The sequence below is a fragment of the Magnolia sinica genome, chromosome 14 (assembly GCF_029962835.1).
Source record: "Magnolia sinica isolate HGM2019 chromosome 14, MsV1, whole genome shotgun sequence".
In the NCBI taxonomy this organism is placed as follows: Eukaryota; Viridiplantae; Streptophyta; class Magnoliopsida; order Magnoliales; family Magnoliaceae; genus Magnolia; species Magnolia sinica.
This window is the reverse complement of record NC_080586.1, coordinates 41,051,019-41,074,484: the sequence shown is the minus strand read 5'-3', so window position 1 is coordinate 41,074,484 and position 23,466 is coordinate 41,051,019. Positions and strand designations below refer to the sequence as shown.

Sequence of the window (23,466 nt, the reverse complement as noted above, 5' to 3'; positions counted from 1 at the left end):
TCTGCGGGTCACCATTATTGGTCTTTTCAACATTAACACCATATCCCCTTTCTTGAAAGAGTGATATTTTACTTACTTATCAAAAGCGGCTGATATTCTTGCTTGATAAGATTGTAATCGCTGTAGGGTTGTCGGACGCTTCTCATCGAGTAGGTCCAGTTCTTTCAGTCTTATCTTTGCATTTTCGTCATCTGTAATTGACTGATGTACTGCTGCTCTGAACGACGTGACTTATGTTTTAATTGGAATGGCTGCCTCTACACCATAAACTAGTGAATACGGTGTTGTGCCTGTTGCTGTTCGGTGAGTAGTCCTATACACCCATAGTGCTTCCTGTAACTTTTCATCCCAGTCTCGCTTATTTTCGATCACCGTCATCTTTAGTATTTTCACAATCATTTTGTTAAATGTCTCCGCTAATTCATTTACCGGCGGATAGTAAGGTGTTAAAAATGAATGTTAGATACCAAACTTTTGACACAATTTCTCCATACCTCTGTTCTTAAAAAGGGTACCATTGTCGGTAACAATCTTCTTTGGGATGCCGTGGCGATATATTATCGCATGTCTAATGAAATTAACCACATCTTTCTCTTTAACATTGCGTAATGCAATCACTTCCATCTATTTGGAGAAGTAGTCTATTGTTGCTAGAATATATTGTTTTCCTTTGGATGAAGGCATATTTATGGGCCCAATAACATCGCGTCCCTAAGCGGCGAAAGGCCAAGAAGTAACCGTTTGATGGAGATCTTCAGGGGGAACATGCATGATATCTCCATGGATTTGACATTTGTAGCACCTTTTTGCATAATCTATTGCATCTTTGAACATTGCAGGCCAGTAATACCCCCCATTCGATGTATTCGATGAAATAAATTTCGTCCTGCCTAATGTGCCCGCATTCTCCAGAATGTGCTTCTCGTAACATTTGACCTACTTCTTTTTCATTGAGATAATGTGGTAGCATCCAGTTGTAAGATTTTCTATAGAGCACTTCATTACAAATAATGAATCTGCTTGATCTTTGTCTGATTTGTTGCCTTTGTGTTGGATCTTCTGGCAAGATATCATATTTAAGGTAATCTATGAATGGCTGCCTCCAATCATCCGTTGTCACCTCTAAACATGATATAGGAAGTGCTTCGCCAACCTCTTTGACAACTTTGGGAGAGGGCAGGAATCTTCTTTCTTCTATAGTCACTTGAAGTGGACTTCAGTTTAAATAGGACAGGGTTGCCGCCAGACTAGCCAAAGCGTCTGCCTTTGCATTTTCAGATCGTCGTACATGCTTGATTTCAACATGGCAAAATTGCTCTAATAACTGTTGGGCTTTTTGAAAGTACGGCAAGAGTTCTTGCTTTCTTATTCAAAGTCAGTCATTAACTGATTTATAATTAGCTTAGAATCCCCAAAAATATGCAACTTCTTTACTTTCATCTCACTGGTGATTTCCATTTCGATGATGAGATCTTGATATTCGGCCTCATTATTCGTACAAGCAATGCCCAATGTGAAAGAATATGGTAATAAATCACCCTGAGGTGCGATGAAAATGACTCTTGCCCCAACTCCTGACGCTCGAGAAGCACCGTCGAAATACATTTGCCATTAGTCTTGTGGTTCAATCATCATTACGTGTTCATCAGGAAAATCATCACAAATTGTCTCACTTTCCGTCATGTAATGCGCTGCCAAGAAATCTACTACTACTTGTCCTTTCATTGCTTTTGCAGCTCGTAGGTAATGGTGTATTCCCAAAGTAACAACACCCATTTGGCTAATCTTCCTGATAACATCGGCCTTGTCATCAAAAACTTTATCGGATCTGCCCTTGAGATCAAAGTTATGTCATGGGAGAGATAATAATGCCTCAATTTTTGTACCGCAAATATCAGTGCTAAACATTCCTTCTCAATCAGAGAGTAATTACATTCCATGCTTATCAAAGTTCGGCTTAAGTAATAAAGAGCAGTTTCTTTTCCTTCTTCATTTATCTATGCTAACAAGGCTCCCAGCGAATTTTCAGCCGCAGATATATATAGGATAAGTGGTTTACCTTTAATAGGTGTCATTAATACTGGAGACTGTCTCAACAACTCTTTTATTGAATCGAACACATTTTGACAAGCTTTGTCCCACACGAATTCTGTTCCTTTCTTCATCAAATGGGAAAATGGCTGACATCTTCCTACCAAATTCGAGATAAAACGAAGAATATATACCAGTTTCCCTTGCAAGCTTTTCAATTCTTTTAATATTTTCGGAGGCGGCATATCTTGAATGGCCTTAACTTTCCCTTGGTTAATTTCAATACCCTTATGCCTGACGACGAAACTAAGGAACTTTCCTGACAGTACTCCAAAAGCACATTTAGTCGGGTTTATCTTTAGCCGTTTCTTTCTGAGCCGACAAAAGACCAATGCTAAATGTTCACGATGTTCTTAATGATTACCCGACCTAACCACCAGGTCATCAACATAACATTCGACATGCTTGTGCATCATATCTTGAAAGATACTTTGCATCGCCCTTTGGTATGTTGCCCCAGCATTCTTAAGACCGAATGGCATAACTTTGTAGCAAAAAATTCCTAACGAGGTTCTGAACGCTATTGCTTCTTCATCCTCAGGACCCATCCTAATTTGATTATAACCAGCATAGCCATCCATGAAAGACATGACAACGTATTGCGTCGTACTGTCGATCTATAGTTCTGTTATTAGGAGGAGAAAGTCATCCTCTGGGCAAGCCTCATTCAGGTCTTTGAAATCTACACACACCCTGATTTGTTCGTTTTTCTTTTTTACTGGGACTATATTTGATATCCACTTGGGATATTTGACCTCTCTGATAAATCCAACTTTGATCAGTTTATTTACTTCTTCCTTTATCAGAGGAACCAGATCTGGATGAAATCGCCTTTGCACTTGCTTAATCAGTCTTTTGTCCTTAGAAATATTTAATCGATGTACTGCTACCGAAGGTTCTAAGCCTGGCATTTAACATATGCCCATGCGAAAACATCTTTATTTTCTTTTAACAGTCGGGTGTATTCTTCGATTTCTTGTTTAGGAAGTCCAACACTTATGAATGTATTTCTCAGTTCTTTTACCGTACCCAAATTTATCTCTTGCAAGCTGTTGATCGTTGGCTGCCCCCCATTTTCTATTTGTTTCAGAGCTGTCTCAGGGTACTTGACTACTTCGAGATCTGCCTCTGATACTTGATCGACTGTGACCATATTTACTGAAGATTCTGTCCCTAATCCTTGAAATCTTTCTCTCTTCTTTTGGCTAACTCCAATAGGGACCTGAATTCCTTTCCCATGATTTAAACCAGTTGGTTCTTCATTATTAAAACCCATCCTTTTCATCATTCTTCTTCTTGCCGGACTATATTTCTCAAGATCGCAAGATGTCAACTTGCCATGGTACATATTATTCTCAGCCCTTGCTTCCATCTTTTCTTCCGAAGAGGCGTAAAATTCAATCGGCTCCGGATATTTTGCATTGTCTACGACATGAAACTTTCCCGGAATGGCTGGGAATGGCTTGCTTCTTTTGGCATATGACAATGGTACTGTATAGTTTGACTGTAAGATTTTAAACTGTTCAGGTGATAGTAATGTCAAGGGCGGTTGTCCTGGCTGCCTTAGATGTCTCGGCACAAAATAGAACTTCTTTGCTTTTGAAGTTTTGGATGATCTTGCCTTTTCGGATTCTCCTTTTATTACTTTCACGTGAGCATTTTTCAAGGCTTTGCCTTTTTCATTCTTTTTCTCTTCCCTTCTGGCAAATCCATCATAGTAACTGGCATCTGCAAAGAAGGCTTCGGCTTCCGTGTACGGTCTTGCATCAGCCATTACCTTATATTGTATCCCATTCATACAGTATTTAAAGCATTGATGAAGGGTAGAAGGTACAATACCATACTGATGTATCCATGGTTTTCCTAAGAGGAGATTATATGTTGTGACTGCACTGTTCACATGATAAAAAATATCAGTAATTAAGTCTCCTATTTCCAATGTTATCATAATTTTGCCGAGTGCACGCTGCCCATCTTGATTAAAGCCCTGTATTATTATTCCACTAGGGTGTAGATCAGAACGACGGTAACCCAATTTATTCAGCATTGTTAACAGTAGTAGGTTCACCACGGATCCAATATCGAGCATAATCCTTTTTACTTCCTTTTCACGAATGTAGCCTATTATCATCAATGACCTATTATGCCCTGCATCACAAGCTAGATCATCGTCAGAGAAGGAGACTACTGGCATACAGTCTTCTTGCTCTTTACGTTCTTCATTTTCCATTTCTACCAACAGTGTTTCTCTTACATTGTGGTTGGATAACACTTGAATCAGTCTTTTCCTATAATCTTCTGATATCTTTAACATGTCATAAATGCTTAACCAGGCCGGTATACCCTTCAAATGATTCACAACGTCATAAGTCACTTTTGCCATTTTACTCCTCTTTCTTTTCACTGTTGTGCTGGTCCTTGATGACCTCAGTCCTTATCATTCCAACTTTCTGTCTTGGGGGACATGCCATTCTTTTTCCTGACCGTAGAGTAATTACCACAGCTTTCCTTGTCATCTCATGATTTTCTTTCTCTGCTCTGTCATAAGCATTTTCTCGAATTGTTAACACGTTCACTGTTGCCTTCGCGTCCCTTTCATTTTCTTTTTCGATCACTATTTTGCCCCTGTTTATCATTCTTTGTATTATGCACTTTAATGTATAGTAATTTTTTGTCGGATGTCCCACTAGACGATGGTAGCAATAAAAATCTCTTTCTCTCGATCTTCCTGCATCTTCAGGGCGCTTGGATGCTGGTAATTCTATCATACCGGCTTTCAACAGCGAATTCATCATAGGGAGATCGTCTTTCTTGTCAAATGCAAACCCTTCATGAGAATTAAGTGATCTGGGCCTTTTTCCGGTGAACTTGGTTCTAGGGCGATTTAATTCTTCCTTCCGTTCTGCCCTCTTCTCTCCTAAACCTCTGATTTCTTGGCTCCTTTTATCGTGATCCACAGTATTTGTGGTTAACCTATTAGGTCCCCTTCTGGCTATTTCATAATGAAATGCTGGCATTTTCGGGTCATCAGCTCTAGGGCATGGGCTTTGGTGGCCAATTCATGGAAAGTCTTAACATCGACGCTAGTGAGACAGAACGCAATTTCTGTTTCCATGGAATTTAGACACATCTTGACTTGTTCTTTTTCTTCTGGTAGCTGTCTGCATGAGGCTCCCAGTGTTTTCCATCTGTCTATAAACTTCTCCACCGGTTCCCCTTCTCTCTACCGTATTGAAGCCAACTCTGTAATGCTGACATCACATTCTGAAGAGAAGAAGTTTGACATAAAGGTATCTTGCATTTGCTCCCACGTGCGTATTGATCCTGGGGCCAGACTAGAATACCATCAGAACACTTTACTTATCAGGGATGATCTGAACAAACGTAAGCAGTACTAAGGTATCATGGAGAAATTCTCCATGCTGGTAATAAAATGTATCAAATGTTCTTCCGGTGACCCATCCTCATTGAACTTTTGAAAATCTGGATACTTGAAATTATTCGGGAATGGGATATCCTTGACTTCTCTTAGATATGGTGTCCAATATCTGAATCTTCCTATACTCTCATGTTCCTTTTTTGATCTGACCGCTTCTTCGATAACTTGTCGTATATATTCTTGTGTTAATACTCTCATTGTAGGGGAAGACCTGTGTGACCCAGTCCGCACTGGCTGTGACCCTTCAAGATGCTGGTCTCATTCATTTATGTTATCGATTATTGGGGGTGCCACCATTCGCGCCACATTATGTGCCAGAGTTCTCAAGGCTTTTTGTGCTTCTACCATCTCAGGGATGCGATCCTCTATAGTTGGAGAAGGTCCTTAGTTTCTTTCGGCCATATGAACGGCGGCCTCTCCACTCCCTGATGAGGCATTAGTCGAAAGAGGAGAGCGCATTGACATTATGGGAGTTGCTGAAATAGGGGACTTGCTTGAACCTTGTGTATTTTTGGAATTACCGACTGAGTGGGGAGATATAGAGATTAGAGATGTGGATCCCAGTGGGCTTGTCAGTAAAGCCTTCCCTTTCTGTTCTTTTGTCCATCGAGGGCCCTTAACAGGTAAAGTAGGGAAATCTTGCGTAGCTGAAGGAATCATTACTTGTGTAGAGTAGATTGTCGGCGGGCGAGTTCAGGATATTTCCTAGCTATGTTTCGTGTTATCGGCCCCCTAGCTCTTCTCAGTGTGAATTTGTTCCCGCTACAGTGATGTTCTGGGTCCTTGTCCTCCTGCGAGTGACGATGATCCATCCATCTCTTTCTCCTTGTGCTACTGGTGAAGCAGTTACAACTGTGATAGCTGCCCGTGATTCTATTTGCTTGCTTGTTACTACTTCATCTTTGTGGTATCCAGTTTGTTTATCAGCATACTCCACAACAAACCCTATTGGAGTGAAGTAGAAAACTGTTTTTCCTTGAATGATTGCCATTGATTGGTTGGTTGTAATATTTTTTTCTCTTGAATCGCTCACATTCACAAAATGATAAAAAAAATAAAATATTAGTATTTATATCAAGTCGTATTATATTTTGGAGATGAGAGGTAGGATGTTCCCGCTGAGAGTCACCATTTGGCACCTTGAAGATGCCAAATAGTCGTGATTATCTCCTGTGCAGTTCTTAAGTTAATATTCAAGTGAATATAAGAAAATTCCCTAGAAGAGTCACCATTTTGTTTCGAACAAGAAATAAATGCATTTCATTTAGGAAATTTCATTCACTTAATAATTAACAGAAGAAGACAAAGAAGACAATCACGTTACTTATTTATTTCAAGTTCTTTTACATCCCTTTCTCCTTTGATTCCAAAATAGACTTATGATATAAAAAAACAAACAAATAAAAGACATTATGTGCCAAGGCAATAAGTGTTGGAAGCATCTATATTGTCGCGCCATGCTTTATGCACAGACTGTTGTGCACTGATTAGCTATATTGTGCACCCGTTAACTTTGTGCACTCGTAGGGTTGCGCGCTGGCTAACTTTGTGTGCTCACATTGTTGTGCGCTGGCTAACTTTGTGCACTCACACTGTTACACGTTGGCTAACGTTGTGCACTCACACCATTGCACGCCAATGGTGTTGTGCGCCGCACAACACCTATCTCGCACAATAGGTGGAGACTCTACCTCTTTTCTCTCTTAGATCTTCTTCTCCTTGATTGGTTGCTAATGACCCCTTACTGATGGGTCGGGGGTATTTATAGCCTTCTCACACATGCGAACATACCACGTAGTCTCTATGCAGAATCCTTTGCATGACCCTCATTGTGTGAAGTCCTTTGTGCGGCCATCTCTGTGCTGATGTAGGTGTGCAAACCCCGGTGTGCGGACCCTCTTGTGCGGACTCCTTTATGCGGACCTCGGTGTGCAGATCCTCTTGTGCGGACCCAGGTGTGCGGATCTCTCTGTGCAGACCACTGTGTATGGTCATTTATGTTTCATGGTCTATTTTCACACAATGATTTATGTACAACACTTAGTTCCGCACAACAATTTACACACAGTAATTTACGCATAATGAACTTCATGCTATCGTTTTCTTTTTTGCCTCAACACCAGGGGTCGCCCCAACGTGTAGACTGAGTGGATATATATGAGCACATTAGGGCCATATACCTATAGGCCGCGTCTCCCACTGTGTCATGGTCGGTTGGGAGGGGGTATGACCTTACCCACCTAAGTGAGGGGGCAATATCTAGGTTAACTTTTACCAGCTTGAGGAATGGATCCGCTATCGACGAGCCGGGGCTGATATTGGCAGACGAATAGTGAGGTCTCTTCCACTTACCCAGTTATGCGCTTTGATAAGGGCGGCAAGCTGGCATAGAGTGTAATAAACCCCGGTGATGATCCCAAAGATGTACAGTACTTATATGTGGACTTATTATGTAAGAGTTGTATATTCAGCATATTACTCATTCATTCATTCATTCACTATCCACTTGAGCTGGTGGTGCGTAACTAATTTGTTATGTGTACCTTCACAATGACTAGGATTTCGGTTGGGGCATGCGATCAACCTGAGATCAAGAGTCTGCCACATTGAGTCTGGCTATCTAAATTTAGGTATGAGATTGGTTTGGATAGAAGTCCCTTGTGATGGACCCCATAGCCTGCGATACTACATACTATCATCCTGACTTCACACTCCAGCTTGGTCATTTCATTCGCACCGCATATTGTATTACATCCTCAGTATATGATATTTGACATACTATGTCTCCGCATTACATGGCTATTCTGCATTGCTTCATCAGTATATGATATTGGCTTATTATTTTTACATCGCATAACCTGAATAAGGTTGATGGTATTATGGAGTAGCCACGGCATTGCATTCTCTGATATTCCTTACTTGATACTTACCTTGAGCATACACTTTCACCACCCTCTAAGCTTTCTATAAGCTTATACACGATAGATGCATGTAGGTAGCATTAAGTTATAGCAACGTTGAGCTTGGAGCATGCAGCTATCTTCTAGAGCTTTGATTTTCGATATATGTATTTCCCTTTTAGTAGTGTATTCAAATGTTTATATTAGTAGATATGTGATGATGATGTTACCTTTGTGATTTGGATAAAACTTGTGGCTATTCTTCTTACGAGATAAATGTACGTTGAAAAATCTTCCTTGTAGGATCCCAGGATCAGAATCTAGTATATGGGTGTCGGGAGCCAAGAATGGGGCACTACAAAGGCTGTTGGCGGCGGATTCGGTGATCAGGAATTCTGTGAGCCCGGTTTTCGAGTTTGGGACAGGACAGAAGTTGGTATTAGAGTATAACTTGGGAATGCCTGAGGATAACATTACATATCTGGTAATAGCTACCCTACACTCTATGATTATTGAGAACTTAAAATGATTAGATCCCCGAGTTCGAATAATCTAAAAACTTTCTGATATAGCTCCCTACCATTGAGATTGTGAGGCTGCATAGTGTTCTTGTTTCGATCGTTTCTAATCTGGGAACTGAGGATTCGGTAAGGGTCACCATTCTGTTGAGGAGATGTCTTAGGAGCGCGAGGCTGAGATTAGAGAGTGTTATCCCCATTTGTTTATAGTTTGATTATGCCTTGTATGATATTGATTATTATATGTATATGATGATGCTTCCTCTTCCCTTGCTTTTTCCTGCATGATAGTGTAAATTTTGAGGACAAAATTTTTATTAGGAGGGGAGAGCTGTAAAGCCTGTATACTAGACCGTACCATTCCTTAGACTCCTGCGATCCTCCCGGTCGAATTTCGGTGACCCGTGAATTGTCATCGATGTTTGCGCGCGAACCTGAGTCGTATCCCATAGATCTAAGTTAGCTTGACCCAAGATTGTACCCTTGCGACCGTACTATAGCCGTGGTTCTAATGCCGCGTCTCGCGCGCTGATGAGATACCCAGGCTAGGAGATGTGGGCCCATGTTTATTTTGAGAAAATGTCGTGCGTTGCGATACCCAAGAGAATCTCTACCAAACATCACATCAATCAATCAAGTACAACACCCATTCTCTCTCACCCAAAAGTTAACACAACCATACCTCTCAAGTAAACCCATCACTCACACCCATCCCTCTCTCCCATCCATCTCTCTCTCTCTCTCATTTCTCTCTTCACTCCTAAGCAACCTAAGGGAGGTGATCATCCAAGCTCTAAGGAGAGTAAGGAGAGCTTTGTGTGTGGCCCACTTCCTACCCCTCAAATATCTCATCCTAGCCATCTAACCTTCATCAACTTCCATCAAAGGGAAAGCGAAGGAGTTTAGGAGTCCAAGGAGCTAAAGAGTGAAATCGGTGGGTGTTTATAGGTTTAGATTGTGCTTTTTGTGATGGACCAAGTGGGGCCTACCGATTGATGGTGTGGATCCTATTTGGGATCCTCTTTGATGTATGTTTTATAACCTAGAGGTGCCCATAGTGGCGGGGTCCCTCCATCTCACTGATCTCTCTCTGTCTCTCTCTCTTTGATGTGTGGCCCACCTAATGATACACGTATGATGATCTAGACCGTCTGATAGCAGGACCTACCTTGTTGCCCGTTCTTGGGTAAGCTTGGATGGTGAAGGAAAATATATATATCAACTTGATCCAAGTGTGTGGCCCACTGGACATGGACCACTGTTATTTATGTGTTTTATACACACTGCCCATCGATGTGGGCCCCTCTACATGAGGTGTGGTGTCACGCCCCAAACTCGGAAACCGGGCTCACAGAATTCCCGATCGCCGAATCTGGCACCGACAGCCTCCGTAGAACCCCATTCTCGGCTCACAGCGCCCATTCGCCAGGTTCCGATCCTGGGATGCTACAAGGAGGATTTTCAACATCAGTTTGATTCGTAATAAGTATAACCAAAGGCATAACCCACAAACACAACCAAAAACTCCATCACATTCCCACTATAATCAAAAACTTTACAGGTACAATGAGCATAAGGGAAATACAATGAAGATAGACCAAAACTCCAAAAGAAGATCAGCCACGCGTCCAAGCCTCAGCGCTGCTGCGATCCCACGTCACCTGCACGCAACGGTCGTGCATAAGCTTATAGAAAGCTTAGAGGGTGGTGAAAGTGTATGCTCAAGGTGATAATGTAGTCATGCAGTATCAGAATAATGCGGAACATGCTGATGAATGCTAAGAATCCCATTAGCCGTACCAAGGCCATGCGGTGCAAAGAATGATGTCGGCCATACCAAGGCCATGCAATGCAAAATGCAAGTCAAGCATACAAATCCTCATCTAAGTCCGCATGTCAATACGGCTCAAATCTGGAATATCACCGGGGTCTAGTACACTCCAAGCCAGATTGCCGCCCCATCGCGCGCAATAAGGTGAGTGGAAAAAACCTCACTATCCGCCTGCCAATATCGGGCTCGGCTCGTCAATAGCGGACCCATTCCTCGAGCTGGTCAGACTCAGCCTAGCATTGCCCCCTACTCTCGGGCGGGTAAGGCCGCACCCCCTTCCAACCGACCACGACACAGTGGAAAACGCAACCGTCTGGTAATCGGCAATCAGCGCTCATGCATCCACTCGGTCTAGTGGTTGGAGATACCTCCTGGTACCATTAGGGTTTAGGGACTTTCACCCGGGGATATCTATCGCACCCCATGTAGAAAAGTATTTCCGGTATCCAACACGCCAACCACGATGCGTGGAGGCTATGGCCCCGATGTCGCTAGGGCGTACGGTGACAATATCACACAATGCAAATGCATGAATCACACTACCCAGTCATACAGCAAATCTGCGCGTATCGTGCGCTCATGTAGGGCAACACCCCTGCATGGGGCCCCTAATCTGCCCGAAGGCTATGCTATGATCAGTCATTTCTCATATCAAGCATACGTATGATGCATATGATCATGAATTATGAAATTGAACATGCTATATAGGATGGATGATGTACATAACGAAGGTGGGCCTAGACGGCCTACGCACGAGCCTAACAATGGGCCTTAGGGAATGTCAGAATGCGGACATTTAACCACACTATACTTGCAATGTGGACGTCAAACCACCATTGCTCCCAAGGCATAGTCCTGACGTAAACATCATTACATAAATCATGCGTTGGGATCGTACATTGCAATGGACCTTAGGCACGTCCCATTGGGCCTTAAATACGTCAAATGGGCCATATCATATGGGCCTTGTATTCATCAAGTGGGCCACATCACTGGGCCGCACCAATGGGCCTTATGTGCATTGCAATGGACTATAAACTGTGGGCTTTAGAACGTATCAAATGGGCCTAATCTTATGGGCCTTATGTGTATCAAATGGGCCTAATCTTATGGGCCTTATGTGTATCAAATGGGCCACACCAATGGGCCCCAAATGCACATCAAATGGGCCTTAACACATAGGCCCCAATATGTCTTAATGGGCCTTAAACCATGGGCCCTTAATACCTCAAATGGGCCTTGACCCATGGGCCCATAATACATCAAAGTGGGCCTCAATTATGGGCCATAAGTAATTGAAATGGGCCTCACCTAAATAAGTACAATATTTATATATATATATATATAATATAGTATATAATATATATATATATAGTATATAATATATATATATACATATAATATTATATGAAATATAATATTTTATATATATATATATGTATATATATATATACACACACACACACATCACAGTGGACCCACACACTCATCACAGTGGGCCCACACACTCATCACAGTGGGTCTACATCCACCGTCCAGGCGGACGGTGGGATTGAAACACATACATCAATGTGGGCTCCGTGTGGGGCCCACCGTAAGGTTTATATTTCATCCAACCCGTTGATAAGGTCACATGGGCCAAGATGAACGGTGAAAACAAATTTCATCCCGATCCAAAACTTCTGTGGGCCCCAAAAGGATCTCAACGGTAGGAGTCCGGTCCCACTGTTTCTTATGGTATGGGCCATCTGAGTTTCGGATCGAGCTGATTTTTGAGATGGGCCCACTTCAGAGAGTGGCCCATCTGATGAATGGATTAGATGACATATAAACATCAACGTGGGGCCCACAGCTGCAGCCGTGGGTGGCTGTACGGCGGCCCGGTGAGCGCAGGCAGCGCCTGCTGCGGCTGATGCTATTTTATTTTTTTTGATTTTTGGGCGTTTCTTAAGGATTTTGCAGGTGGGGTCCACCTCTTGCAGATCTGCTCCGTCCATTGGCTCTCCTTGCCTCACGACAGTCAAAACAAGCCCAATATTGGGCCTGTTTCAGTGTATAGGAGCAATATGGGACATTTCAATGGTAACCTTACTGTTTGCCATGATATGGCCCACCTGAAAGTCTGATCAGCCCCATCTTTGGGTTCAACGCCTAAAAATGGCTTGGGAAGGGAATGGACGGTATGGATTGGAGACATGCATCAAGGTGGGGCCTACATGAATGGGCCTCCTCCATTAGCTTGAACCAAGCTTTCATTTGTGTTTTTTTTTTTTGTTTCACCAATCGTCCAGCGTCCAAGGACGCTGGACTCTCTGGCCGAGCAAGGTGGGCCTACTCATGAGGGTCACCACTGATGGACGGCGTGGGTACAATACACGCAAAGTGGGCCCCACAGGTAAGTGGTTTGGGTAACCTGCTAACTTCATGGTGGGGTCCATTCAAGTGGGCCACACAATCTCATTAACATCACAAAAATAAAATAAAATAAAACAAAGGAGCGAGAGATAGAGAGTGAGACCGTGTGATGGAGGGACCCCGGCACTATGGGCCCTCCCTTGCACTAAATTATACATCAAGTGGGTCCCATTTTATGTGGCCCATTAAAATTAAATCCAACGGTGGAGATCCCTTCTCCACCAAATTAAACGGTCTAGATGACCCTAAACATACAAGAAAATAAACATCATGATGGGGTCCATGGAGAATGGCCCCATCATGGAATGATCATGACGATCCAAGTGGGCCATCGGCCACATCTTAGGGTCCAATGTGAGATCCAAACCATTGATCGGTTGGCCTCACTTGGCCCATCTTAAAAATATGAAAATCTACCCTATCAAGGCACCCACCACTTGATCTTCTTGCTCCCTTGGCTTCCTTGGTTCCTTGAGCTCCTCTTTGATGGTGGAAGATGAGAAATGGATGGTTGAGATGAGAGATGAAGGGGTGGGAAAGGTGGACCTCACAAATAAAATTTTCTCACCATGGGAAGACCATACGTATGGGACTTGCTATGGGAGAGTTTGAATGAGAGAGAGACTTGTAAGGGAGAGAGAGAGAGAGTGAGATAGGGTGATGGAGTGATGGGGGATGGTTTGGGTTGAAAATGGCAAAAAGAGGTATGGTTGTTGTTGAAATTTGGAAAAGAGGAGTGGTGAGGTGGAAAGAATGGTGGACTTTAGTAAAAGGTGGTGATGGGTTGTTGTACTTGAGGTATGGGATGCTTTAATGGTTGATTGATGGGACTAATAGTAGAGATTCCCTCGAAATCCGCAACGCGCGGTGATTCTACGCTGATCGGCATCTTCTTACCAGGTATCGGTTCGGTGCGCAAGTCACGGCGTCGGAACCGCGGCGGCAACGCGGTTGCCATGATATAACTTTCGGACCAAGCCGACATCGGTGCGCGGGACTGGCTTAGGATCGTGCGCAAATACCGAATACGGTGCGAAGGTTGCCGGAATTTGACCGGAAGGATCGCGGAAGCTAACGGAACAGTACGGATTAGGACACGGGTCTTACAACTCTCCCCTCCTAATAGAAATTTCGTCCTCGAAATTTACACAATCATCGCAACTAGGCAGAACTCAAGAGGGAAAAGAAACATAACATCACTATATAAAATCAGAGATAACATACAACATGCAACACAATCAATCATCAAAAAGATGGGGATAACGCTCTCGAATCTCAGCCTCACGCTCCCAAGAAGCCTCCTCAACAGAATGGTGACCCCACCGAACTTTCACCAACGGAATGACCTTGGTCCGAGGACTGCTCCTTCGATCAAGGATACGAACGGTTGCTCAATATAGGAAGCGTCCTCACGAACCTCTAACGCTGTCAATCAAAAGAATGATGTTCGACCCACACTTCCTCAACATGGAGACATGAAAACGTTGTGGACGCAGACAACCGAGATGGCAAGGCAAGCCGATAGGCCACGGCGCCAACGCGCCCGTGATCTCAAAGGTCCTATGAATATCGGGGCAAGCTTGCCCTTCGCTCCAAATCGAACCACGCCCTTCATAGGCGAGACCTTGAGATACACATGGTCCCCTACATCAAACTCCAAGGGACGACGCCGACGATCAGCAAAACTCTTCTGCCGGCTCTGAGCTGTGCGCATCCTCTGCCTGATGATATCAATAGCTTCTGACGTCACCTGCACAAGCTCGGGACCTAAGAGACGACGCTCTCCAACCTCGGTCCAACAACTCGGTGATCTGCATGGTCTGCCATATAGCGCCTCAAAAGGAGCCATGCCGATGGTCGCCTGATAGCTGTTATTGTATGAAAACTCAGCCAATCGCAGATGCTCATCCCAGCTACCCCCGAAATCAATCGCGCAGGCCCGAAGCATATCCTCAAGGATCTGGTTGACCCTCTCGGTCTGGCCATCGGTCTGCGGATGGTACGCGGTGCTGAGCTGCAAATCAGAACCCATCGCTCTCTGGAAGCTCCCCCAAAACTGAGACGTGAACCTCGGGTCTCGGTCAGAAACGATCGAGACTGGAACGCCATGCAGTCTCACAATATCCTCGATGAATAATCTCGCAAGCCGGTCCAAAGGCCAAGTCGCACGTATCGCAATAAAATGTGCCGACTTCGTCAGTCGATCAATGACAACCCAGATGGCGTCATGACCGCGCTGAGTCCTCGGCAAGCCCATAATGAAATCTGTCGACACGTGCTCCCACTTCCACATCGGGACACTCAACGGCTGCAATAGACCAGGGGGTCTCTGATGATCGGCCTTGACACGCTGGCACGTGTCACACTCGGCCACAAAGCTGGCGATCTGACGCTTCATCCCCGCCCAAAAATACTGTCGCCTCATGTCGCGGTACATCTTCGTCGAGCCAGGATGGATAGAAAACCGCGATCGATGTGCCTCGGTCATAAGATCTCGGCGTAGCTCAGGAATATCCGGGACACATAATCGGCCTCTGAAGCGAAGTCCACCATCTGTACCAATCTGCCAATCTGTCTGACTCTCAGATGCTGCCTCTGCTCGGTAATCCTGTAACGACTCGTCTGCCTGCTGAGCCTCGATCACCCTTGCGACAAGAGAGGGTTGAATCGACAGGCTCGATAACTGCACAATAGAAGACTGCAAGCCAAACTCAAAGTCGTACTCTGCTATATCCTCGAGCATCCGCCACTCCTGAATCATCATATGCGCCACCAGGCCTCGTGGCTGACGGCTGAGGGCATCCGCCACCACGTTCGCCTTACCCGGGTGGTACTGGAGGTCGAAGTCATAGTCCTTCAGGAGTTCCATCCAACGCCTCTGCCTCATATTCAACTCAGACTGAGAGAAGAGGTACTTCAAGCTCTTATGATCAGAAAAGAGCTCGAACCTAACCCCATAGAGATAGTGTCTCCACACCTTCAGTGCGAAAACAACTGCAGCCAACTCTAAATCATGCGTGGGGTAGTTCAGCTCATGGATCTTGAGCTGGCGAGACGCGAAGGCTACAGGTCTACCGTGCTGCATCAGGACAGCACCCAAACCAATATGCGAGGCATCGGTGAATACAATAAATCCGTCACTCCCAGAGGGAAGAGTGAGGACAGGAGCGGACGTCAGACGGTCCTTTAACTCCATAAATGCTCGCTCGCAGGCGTCACTCCAAATAAACTCTGCGCCCTTCCGAGTCAACCTGGTCAACGGGGCTGCAATACGAGAGAAGCCCTCAATAAAACGCCGGTAGTAGCCCGCTAAACCAAGGAAACTACGGATCTCGGACGCAGTCGTGGGCTGGCCCCACTGACGCACTGCCTCAACCTTCGAGGGGTCCACTGCGACACCCTCCCTCGTCACCACGTGACCGAGGAACTTCACCTCCTCCTGCCAAAACTCGCACTTCTCCAGCTTCGCATACAACTGGTGTGCGCGGAGGGTCTGCAACGTAACCTCCAAATGCTGCTCATGCTCTTCACGAGTCCTCGAATAAATCAGAATGTCGTCGATGAAGACTACAACAAACTGATCGAGATACGGACGGAAGACCTCGTTCATCAACTGCATGAACACTGCTGGCGCATTGGTCAGTCCGAAGGACATGACCTGAAACTCGAAATGACCATAACGCGTCCTGAATGCTGTCTTCGGACTGTCGGACCCGAATCTGATGATAACCGGAACGCAAGTCAATCTTCGAAAAGAACTGTGCACCCTGCAGCTGATCGAACAAATCATCAATCCTCGGGAGCGGATACTTGTTCTTGATCGTGACCTTATTGAGCTCGCGGTAATCTACGCAGAGCCTCAACGAGTCATCCTTCTTCTTCACGAAGAGTACCGGCGCTCCCCACGGCGAACTGCTCGGACGAATAAAGCCTAACTCACGCAACTCGTCCAAGTGGCTACAGTTCCGCAACTCCAATGGTGCCATACGATATGGGGCCTTTGAAATAGGCGCGATACGCACGAGATCAATCTGGAACTCGGTGAGTCGACGAGGCGGTAATCCGGAATCTCCTGAAACACATCGGGAAAATCGCAAACCACAGGCAACTGGTCGACGCTCACCGCTAAGGGATCCTCTATGGCACAAGACATCAAACAAGACAACGGCTCTCATCTGGGCTCAGCAATGAACTGGAACTGCGGCAAGCCAGGTATACAAAACGTGACTGTCCTCGCGGAGCAATCCAATATGGCGTGATACTCGGCAAGCCAATCCATGCCCAGGATGACATCGAACTCGGACATAGGCAAAGCAAACAGGTCGGCAGGCAAAAACATATCCCCAACCAAAACGGGGCAAGATAAGCAAAATCGGCCCAACACTGCGATCTTCCCCAAGGGAGTCGATCCTGTCAACCCCTCATGAGCAAACTCCAATGGTAAACCGATCGATCGGCAAAAACTCTCGGCCACGAAAGAATGCGATGCACCAAGAATCAAACAACACACGTGCAATGCATGCAGATACGAAGTATACCCTCAACGACTCCTCCGGATGATTGAGGATCCTGGTGGGCCGCATAGAATCGAGCTGGCTGGGGAGGTGCCTGTCCCCTCTGAGCATGCTGCTGCTGCTGAGGTCGCTGAGGCGGTCGAAACTGCTGCCTCTGCTGCTGCGGCCTCGGAGGCTGGTGCTGATGCTGCTGCTGAGGTGGTCTCGGTGGTGGAGGCTGCTGTCGCTGCTGCTGTGGGGGCCTCTGCTGCTGCTGTGGGGGTCTCTGCTGCTGCTGCGGTGGTGGAGGCTGCTGTGGACCTCTCTGCTGCTGCTGGGGACGAGGACACTCCCACATACGGTGTCCTGTCGCACCGCACCTAAAACAAGTGCCAGAGAACTGTCTCGGAGGTGGTGCTGGAGGTGCTGCTGGTGCTCGAAAGGCTGGGCGACCTGTGCGCCTCTGCTGAGGTCGACCCTGCTGCGTATCACTGGAAGGAGCCTGCCTCTTCCGGTCCCTCCTCTGACCGCGATCAGACTGAGAACTGTCCCACTCAGCCTCAAAAATCTGGGCCTTCCGCACCACTTCCTCGAAGGTAGGGAGCTCATGCCCAATAACACGGCCTCGAAGACCGTAACGTAAGCCGGCCTCGAATCGGCGGGCTCTCCGCTCCTCATCATCCACTAAATATGGTGCAAATCTGGACAGTGCTACAAAACGAGCGGCATACTGAGCCACTGTCATATCGCCCTGCACCAAGGCCTCAAACTCCAACGCTCGCTGACGTCGGATGTGATCGGGAAAATACTGTCGGTCAAACCGATCCACAAAATCCTCCCAAGTCCAAACAAAATCAGTGCCCGCTGCTCGAGAGACTGACATCCACCAGTGCTCAGCCTCACCATGAAGGAGAAATACGGCTAATCGGACTCGCCGCTCGGTCGCGCATCCCATCGTCTCAAATATCTTCTCTACGTCGGCGCGCCATCTCTCGGCCACGGTCGGGTCTGGCTCACCCTGGAAATGCGGGGGATCGAGGCGTCGGAACTCTCGAAGGAGGGCACTCGAGCGCTCCTGCTCTGCCTGTGCTGGAGAAACGACTGGGGGTCTGCCCTGCCCCTGAAGTGCGGCCGTCACAGCCTGCAGCATCTGCTGTAACTGGGAAGCACTCACAGATACGGTCGGCTCCGCACCGGTCTCTGGTGGAGGAGCTGCACCCATAGGCTGGGCAGCATGAATCCCTGGTAGATGGGCGGCATCCTCAGGTTGGGAGGTAGGGATCTCGGGTGGAGGAGCAGGGATCGTAGGTGGTAGTGCGGGAGCCGCAGGTGGTGGAGCGGGAGTCGATCGGGTCACTCTCCTGCGCGCCATGTCCTACAGGAAAGAGCGAAGGTGCCTATTAACTTTGAAAACTCTCGGAGGCACGCTCGTTAAGGGTCGATAATAAAAGATCGCTAGGCTACCCGAATTTAGGACTTAAATCATTCATAGCAGATATGCAATGTTGTTTTTGGTTATTCCCGAGTTATGCTCTGATACCAACTTCTGTCACGCCCCAAACTCGGAAACCGGGCTCCCAGAATTCCCGATCGCCGAATCTGGCACCGACAGCCTCCGTAGAACCCCATTCTCGGCTCACAGCGCCCATTCGCCAGGTTCCGATCCTGGGATGCTACAAGGAGGATTTTCAACATCAGTTTGATTCGTAATAAGTATAACCAAAGGCATAACCCACAAACACAACCAAAAACTCCATCACATTCCCACTATAATCAAAAACTTTACAGGTACAATGAGCATAAGGGAAATACAATGAAGATAGACCAAAACTCCAAAAGAAGATCAGCCACGCGTCCAAGCCTCAGCGCTGCTGCGATCCAACGTCACCTGCACGCAACGGTCGTGCATAAGCTTATAGAAAGCTTAGAGGGTGGTGAAAGTGTATGCTCAAGGTGATAATGTAGTCATGCAGTATCAGAATAATGCGGAACATGCTGATGAATGCTAAGAATCCCATTAGCCGTACCAAGGCCATGCGGTGCAAAGAATGATGTCGGCCATACCAAGGCCATGCAATGCAAAATGCAAGTCAAGCATACAAATCCTCAACTAAGTCCGCATGTCAATACGGCTCAAATCTCGAATACCACCGTGGGCGTAGGACCCTCCAAGCCAGATCGCCGCCCCACCGCGCGCAATAAGGTGAGTGGAAAAGACCTCACTATCCGCTGCCAATAACGGGCTCGCCAAGTCAATAGCTTACCCACTCCTCGAGCTGCTAACACTCAGACTAGCAATGACCCCTACTCTCGGGCGGGTAAGGCCGCACCCCCTTCCAACCGACCACGACACAGTGGAAAGCGCAACCGTCTGGTAATCGGCACTCAGCGCTCATGCACCCACTCGGTCTAGACGTTGGAGCAACCTCCTGGTACCATAAGGGTTTAGGGACTTTCACCCAGGGATATCTATCGCACCCCATGTAGAACAGTATTTCCGGTATCCAATCCTGCCAACCACGATGCGTCTGTGGAGGCTATGGCCCTGATGTCGCTAGGGCGTACAGTGACAATATCACACAATGCAAATGCATGAATCACACTACCCAGTCATACAGCAATCCTGCGCGTATCGTGCGCTCATGTAGGGCAACACCCCCTGTACGGGAGCCCCTAAACAATCTGCCCGAAGGCTATGCTATGATCAGTCATTTCTCATATCAAGCATACGTATGATGCATATGATCATGAATTATGAAATTGAACATGCTATATAGGATGGATGATGTACATAACGAAGGTGGGCCTAGACGGCCTACGCACGAGCCTAACAATGGGCCTTAGGGAATGTCAGAATGCGGACATTTAACCACACTATACTTGCAATGTGGACGTCAAACCACCATTGCTCCCAAGGCATAGTCCTGACGTAAACATCATTACATAAATCATGCTGGGATCGTACATTGCAATGGACCTTAGGCACGTCCCATTGGGCCTTAAATACGTCAAATGGGCCATATCATATGGGCCTTGTATTCATCAAGTGGGCCACATCACTGGGCCGCACCAATGGGCCTTATGTGCATTGCAATGGACTATAAACTGTGGGCTTTAGAACGTATCAAATGGGCCTAATCTTATGGGCCTTATGTGTATCAAATGGGCCTAATCTTATGGGCCTTATGTGTATCAAATGGGCCACACCAATGGGCCCCAAATGCACATCAAATGGGCCTTAACACATAGGCCCCAATATGTCTTAATGGGCCTTAAACCATGGGCCCTTAATACCTCAAATGGGCCTTGACCCATGGGCCCATAATACATCAAAGTGGGCCTCAATTATGGGCCATAAGTAATTGAAATGGGCCTCACCTAAATAAGTACAATATTTATATATATATATATATAATATAGTATATAATATATATATATAGTATATAATATATATATATACATATAATATTATATGAAATATAATATTTTATATATATATATATATGTATATATATATATACACACACACACACATCACAGTGGACCCACACACTCATCACAGTGGGCCCACACACTCATCACAGTGGGTCTACATCCACCGTCCAGGCGGACGGTGGGATTGAAACACATACATCAATGTGGGCTCCGTGTGGGGCCCACCGTAAGGTTTATATTTCATCCAACCCGTTGATAAGGTCACATGGGCCAAGATGAACGGTGAAAACAAATTTCATCCCGATCCAAAACTTCGTGGGCCCCAAAAGGATCTCAACGGTAGGAGTCCGGCATTGTTTCTTATGGTATGGGCCATCGAGTTTGGATCCTTTACTTGCCATGAGCCTAATGGATTACATTCGATGAATGGATTAGATGACATATAAACATCAACGTGGGGCCCAGTGCAGCCGTGGGTTGCGCCGCCGTCACGAAATGCGCGTGCTGCCGCTATCGACAGCAGCGGCTCGATGCTTTATTTTATTTTTTTGATTTTGGGCGTTTCTTAAGGATTTTGCGGTGGGGTCCACCTCTTGCAGATCTGCTCCGTCCATTGGCTCTCCTTGCCTCACGAGTCAAAACAAGCCCAATATTGGGCACATATTCGATGTATAGGAGCAATATGGGACATTTCAATGGTAACCTTACTGTTTGCCATGATATGGCCCACCTGAAAGTCTGATCAGCCCCATCTTTGGGTTCAACGCCTAAAAATGGCTTGGGAAGGGAATGGACGGTATGGATTGGAGACATGCATCAAGGTGGGGCCTACATGAATGGGCCTCCTCCATTAGCTTGAACCAAGCTTTCATTTGTGTTTTTTTTTTTTGTTTCACCAATCGTCCAGCGTCCAAGGACGCTGGACTCTCTGGCCGAGCAAGGTGGGCCTACTCATGAGGGTCACCACTGATGGACGGCGTGGGTACAATACACGCAAAGTGGGCCCCACAGGTAAGTGGTTTGGGTAACCTGCTAACTTCATGGTGGGGTCCATTCAAGTGGGCCACACAATCTCATTAACATCACAAAAATAAAATAAAATAAAACAAAGGAGCGAGAGATAGAGAGTGAGACCGTGTGATGGAGGGACCCCGGCACTATGGGCCCTCCCTTGCACTAAATTATACATCAAGTGGGTCCCATTTTATGTGGCCCATTAAAATTAAATCCAACGGTGGAGATCCCTTCTCCACCAAATTAAACGGTCTAGATGACCCTAAACATACAAGAAAATAAACATCATGATGGGGTCCATGGAGAATGGCCCCATCATGGAATGATCATGATGATCCAAGTGGGCCATCGGCCACATCTTAGGGTCCAATGTGAGATCCAAACCATTGATCGGTTGGCCTCACTTGGCCCATCCTAAAAATATGAAAATCTACCCTATCAAGGCACCCACCACTTGATCTTCTTGCTCCCTTGGCTTCCTTGGTTCCTTGAGCTCCTCTTTGATGGTGGAAGATGAGAAATGGATGGTTGAGATGAGAGATGAAGGGGGTGGGAAAGGTGGACCTCACAAATAAAATTTTCTCACCATGGGAAGACCATACGTATGGGACTTGCTATGGGAGAGTTTGAATGAGAGAGAGACTTGTAAGGGGGAGAGAGAGAGAGTGAGATAGGGTGATGGAGTGATGGGGGATGGTTTGGGTTGAAAATGGCAAAAAGAGGTATGGTTGTTGTTGAAATTTGGAAAAGAGGAGTGGTGAGGTGGAAAGAATGGTGGACTTTAGTAAAAGGTGGTGATGGGTTGTTGTACTTGAGGTATGGGATGCTTTAATGGTTGATTGATGGGACTAATAGTAGAGATTCCCTCGAAATCCGCAACGCGCGGTGTTTCTTCGGAATAAACGCTGATCGGCATCTTCTTACCTGGGTATCGGTTCAGTGCGCAAGTCACGGCGTCGGAACCGCGGCGACGACGCGGTTGCCATGATATAACTTTCGGACCAAGCCGACGTCGGTGCGCGGGACCTGGCTTAGGATCGTGCGCAAATACCGAATACGGTGCGAAGGTTGCCGGAATTTGACCGAAAGGACCGCGGAAGCTAACGGAACAGCACGGATTAGGACACGGGTCTTACATGTGGCATCCACACTGTCCAGATATGCTAGACATGGGAACCCACCATGATGCATGCGTTTCATCCATGCTGCCCACCATCCAAACCTTGGACGATGGGGTCAGGCACGATGTACGTGTTTTATCCACCGTCCACATGGACGTGTGGACTCCACCATGATGTATGAGTCGTGGGACTCACTTATGATGTAAATC

The 23,466-nt window shown here is 46.2% G+C and overlaps 1 protein-coding gene across 1 annotated transcript; it reads right to left on the bottom strand.

Moving 5' to 3' along the window:
• Positions 1-2,989: 2,989 nt before the first annotated feature.
• Positions 2,990-4,474, bottom strand: LOC131224947 (uncharacterized). The gene has a single exon (XM_058220384.1). The coding sequence runs from the start codon at positions 4,472-4,474 to the stop codon at positions 2,990-2,992; it is 1,485 nt and encodes a 494-aa protein (XP_058076367.1).
• Positions 4,475-23,466: the final 18,992 nt, after the last annotated feature.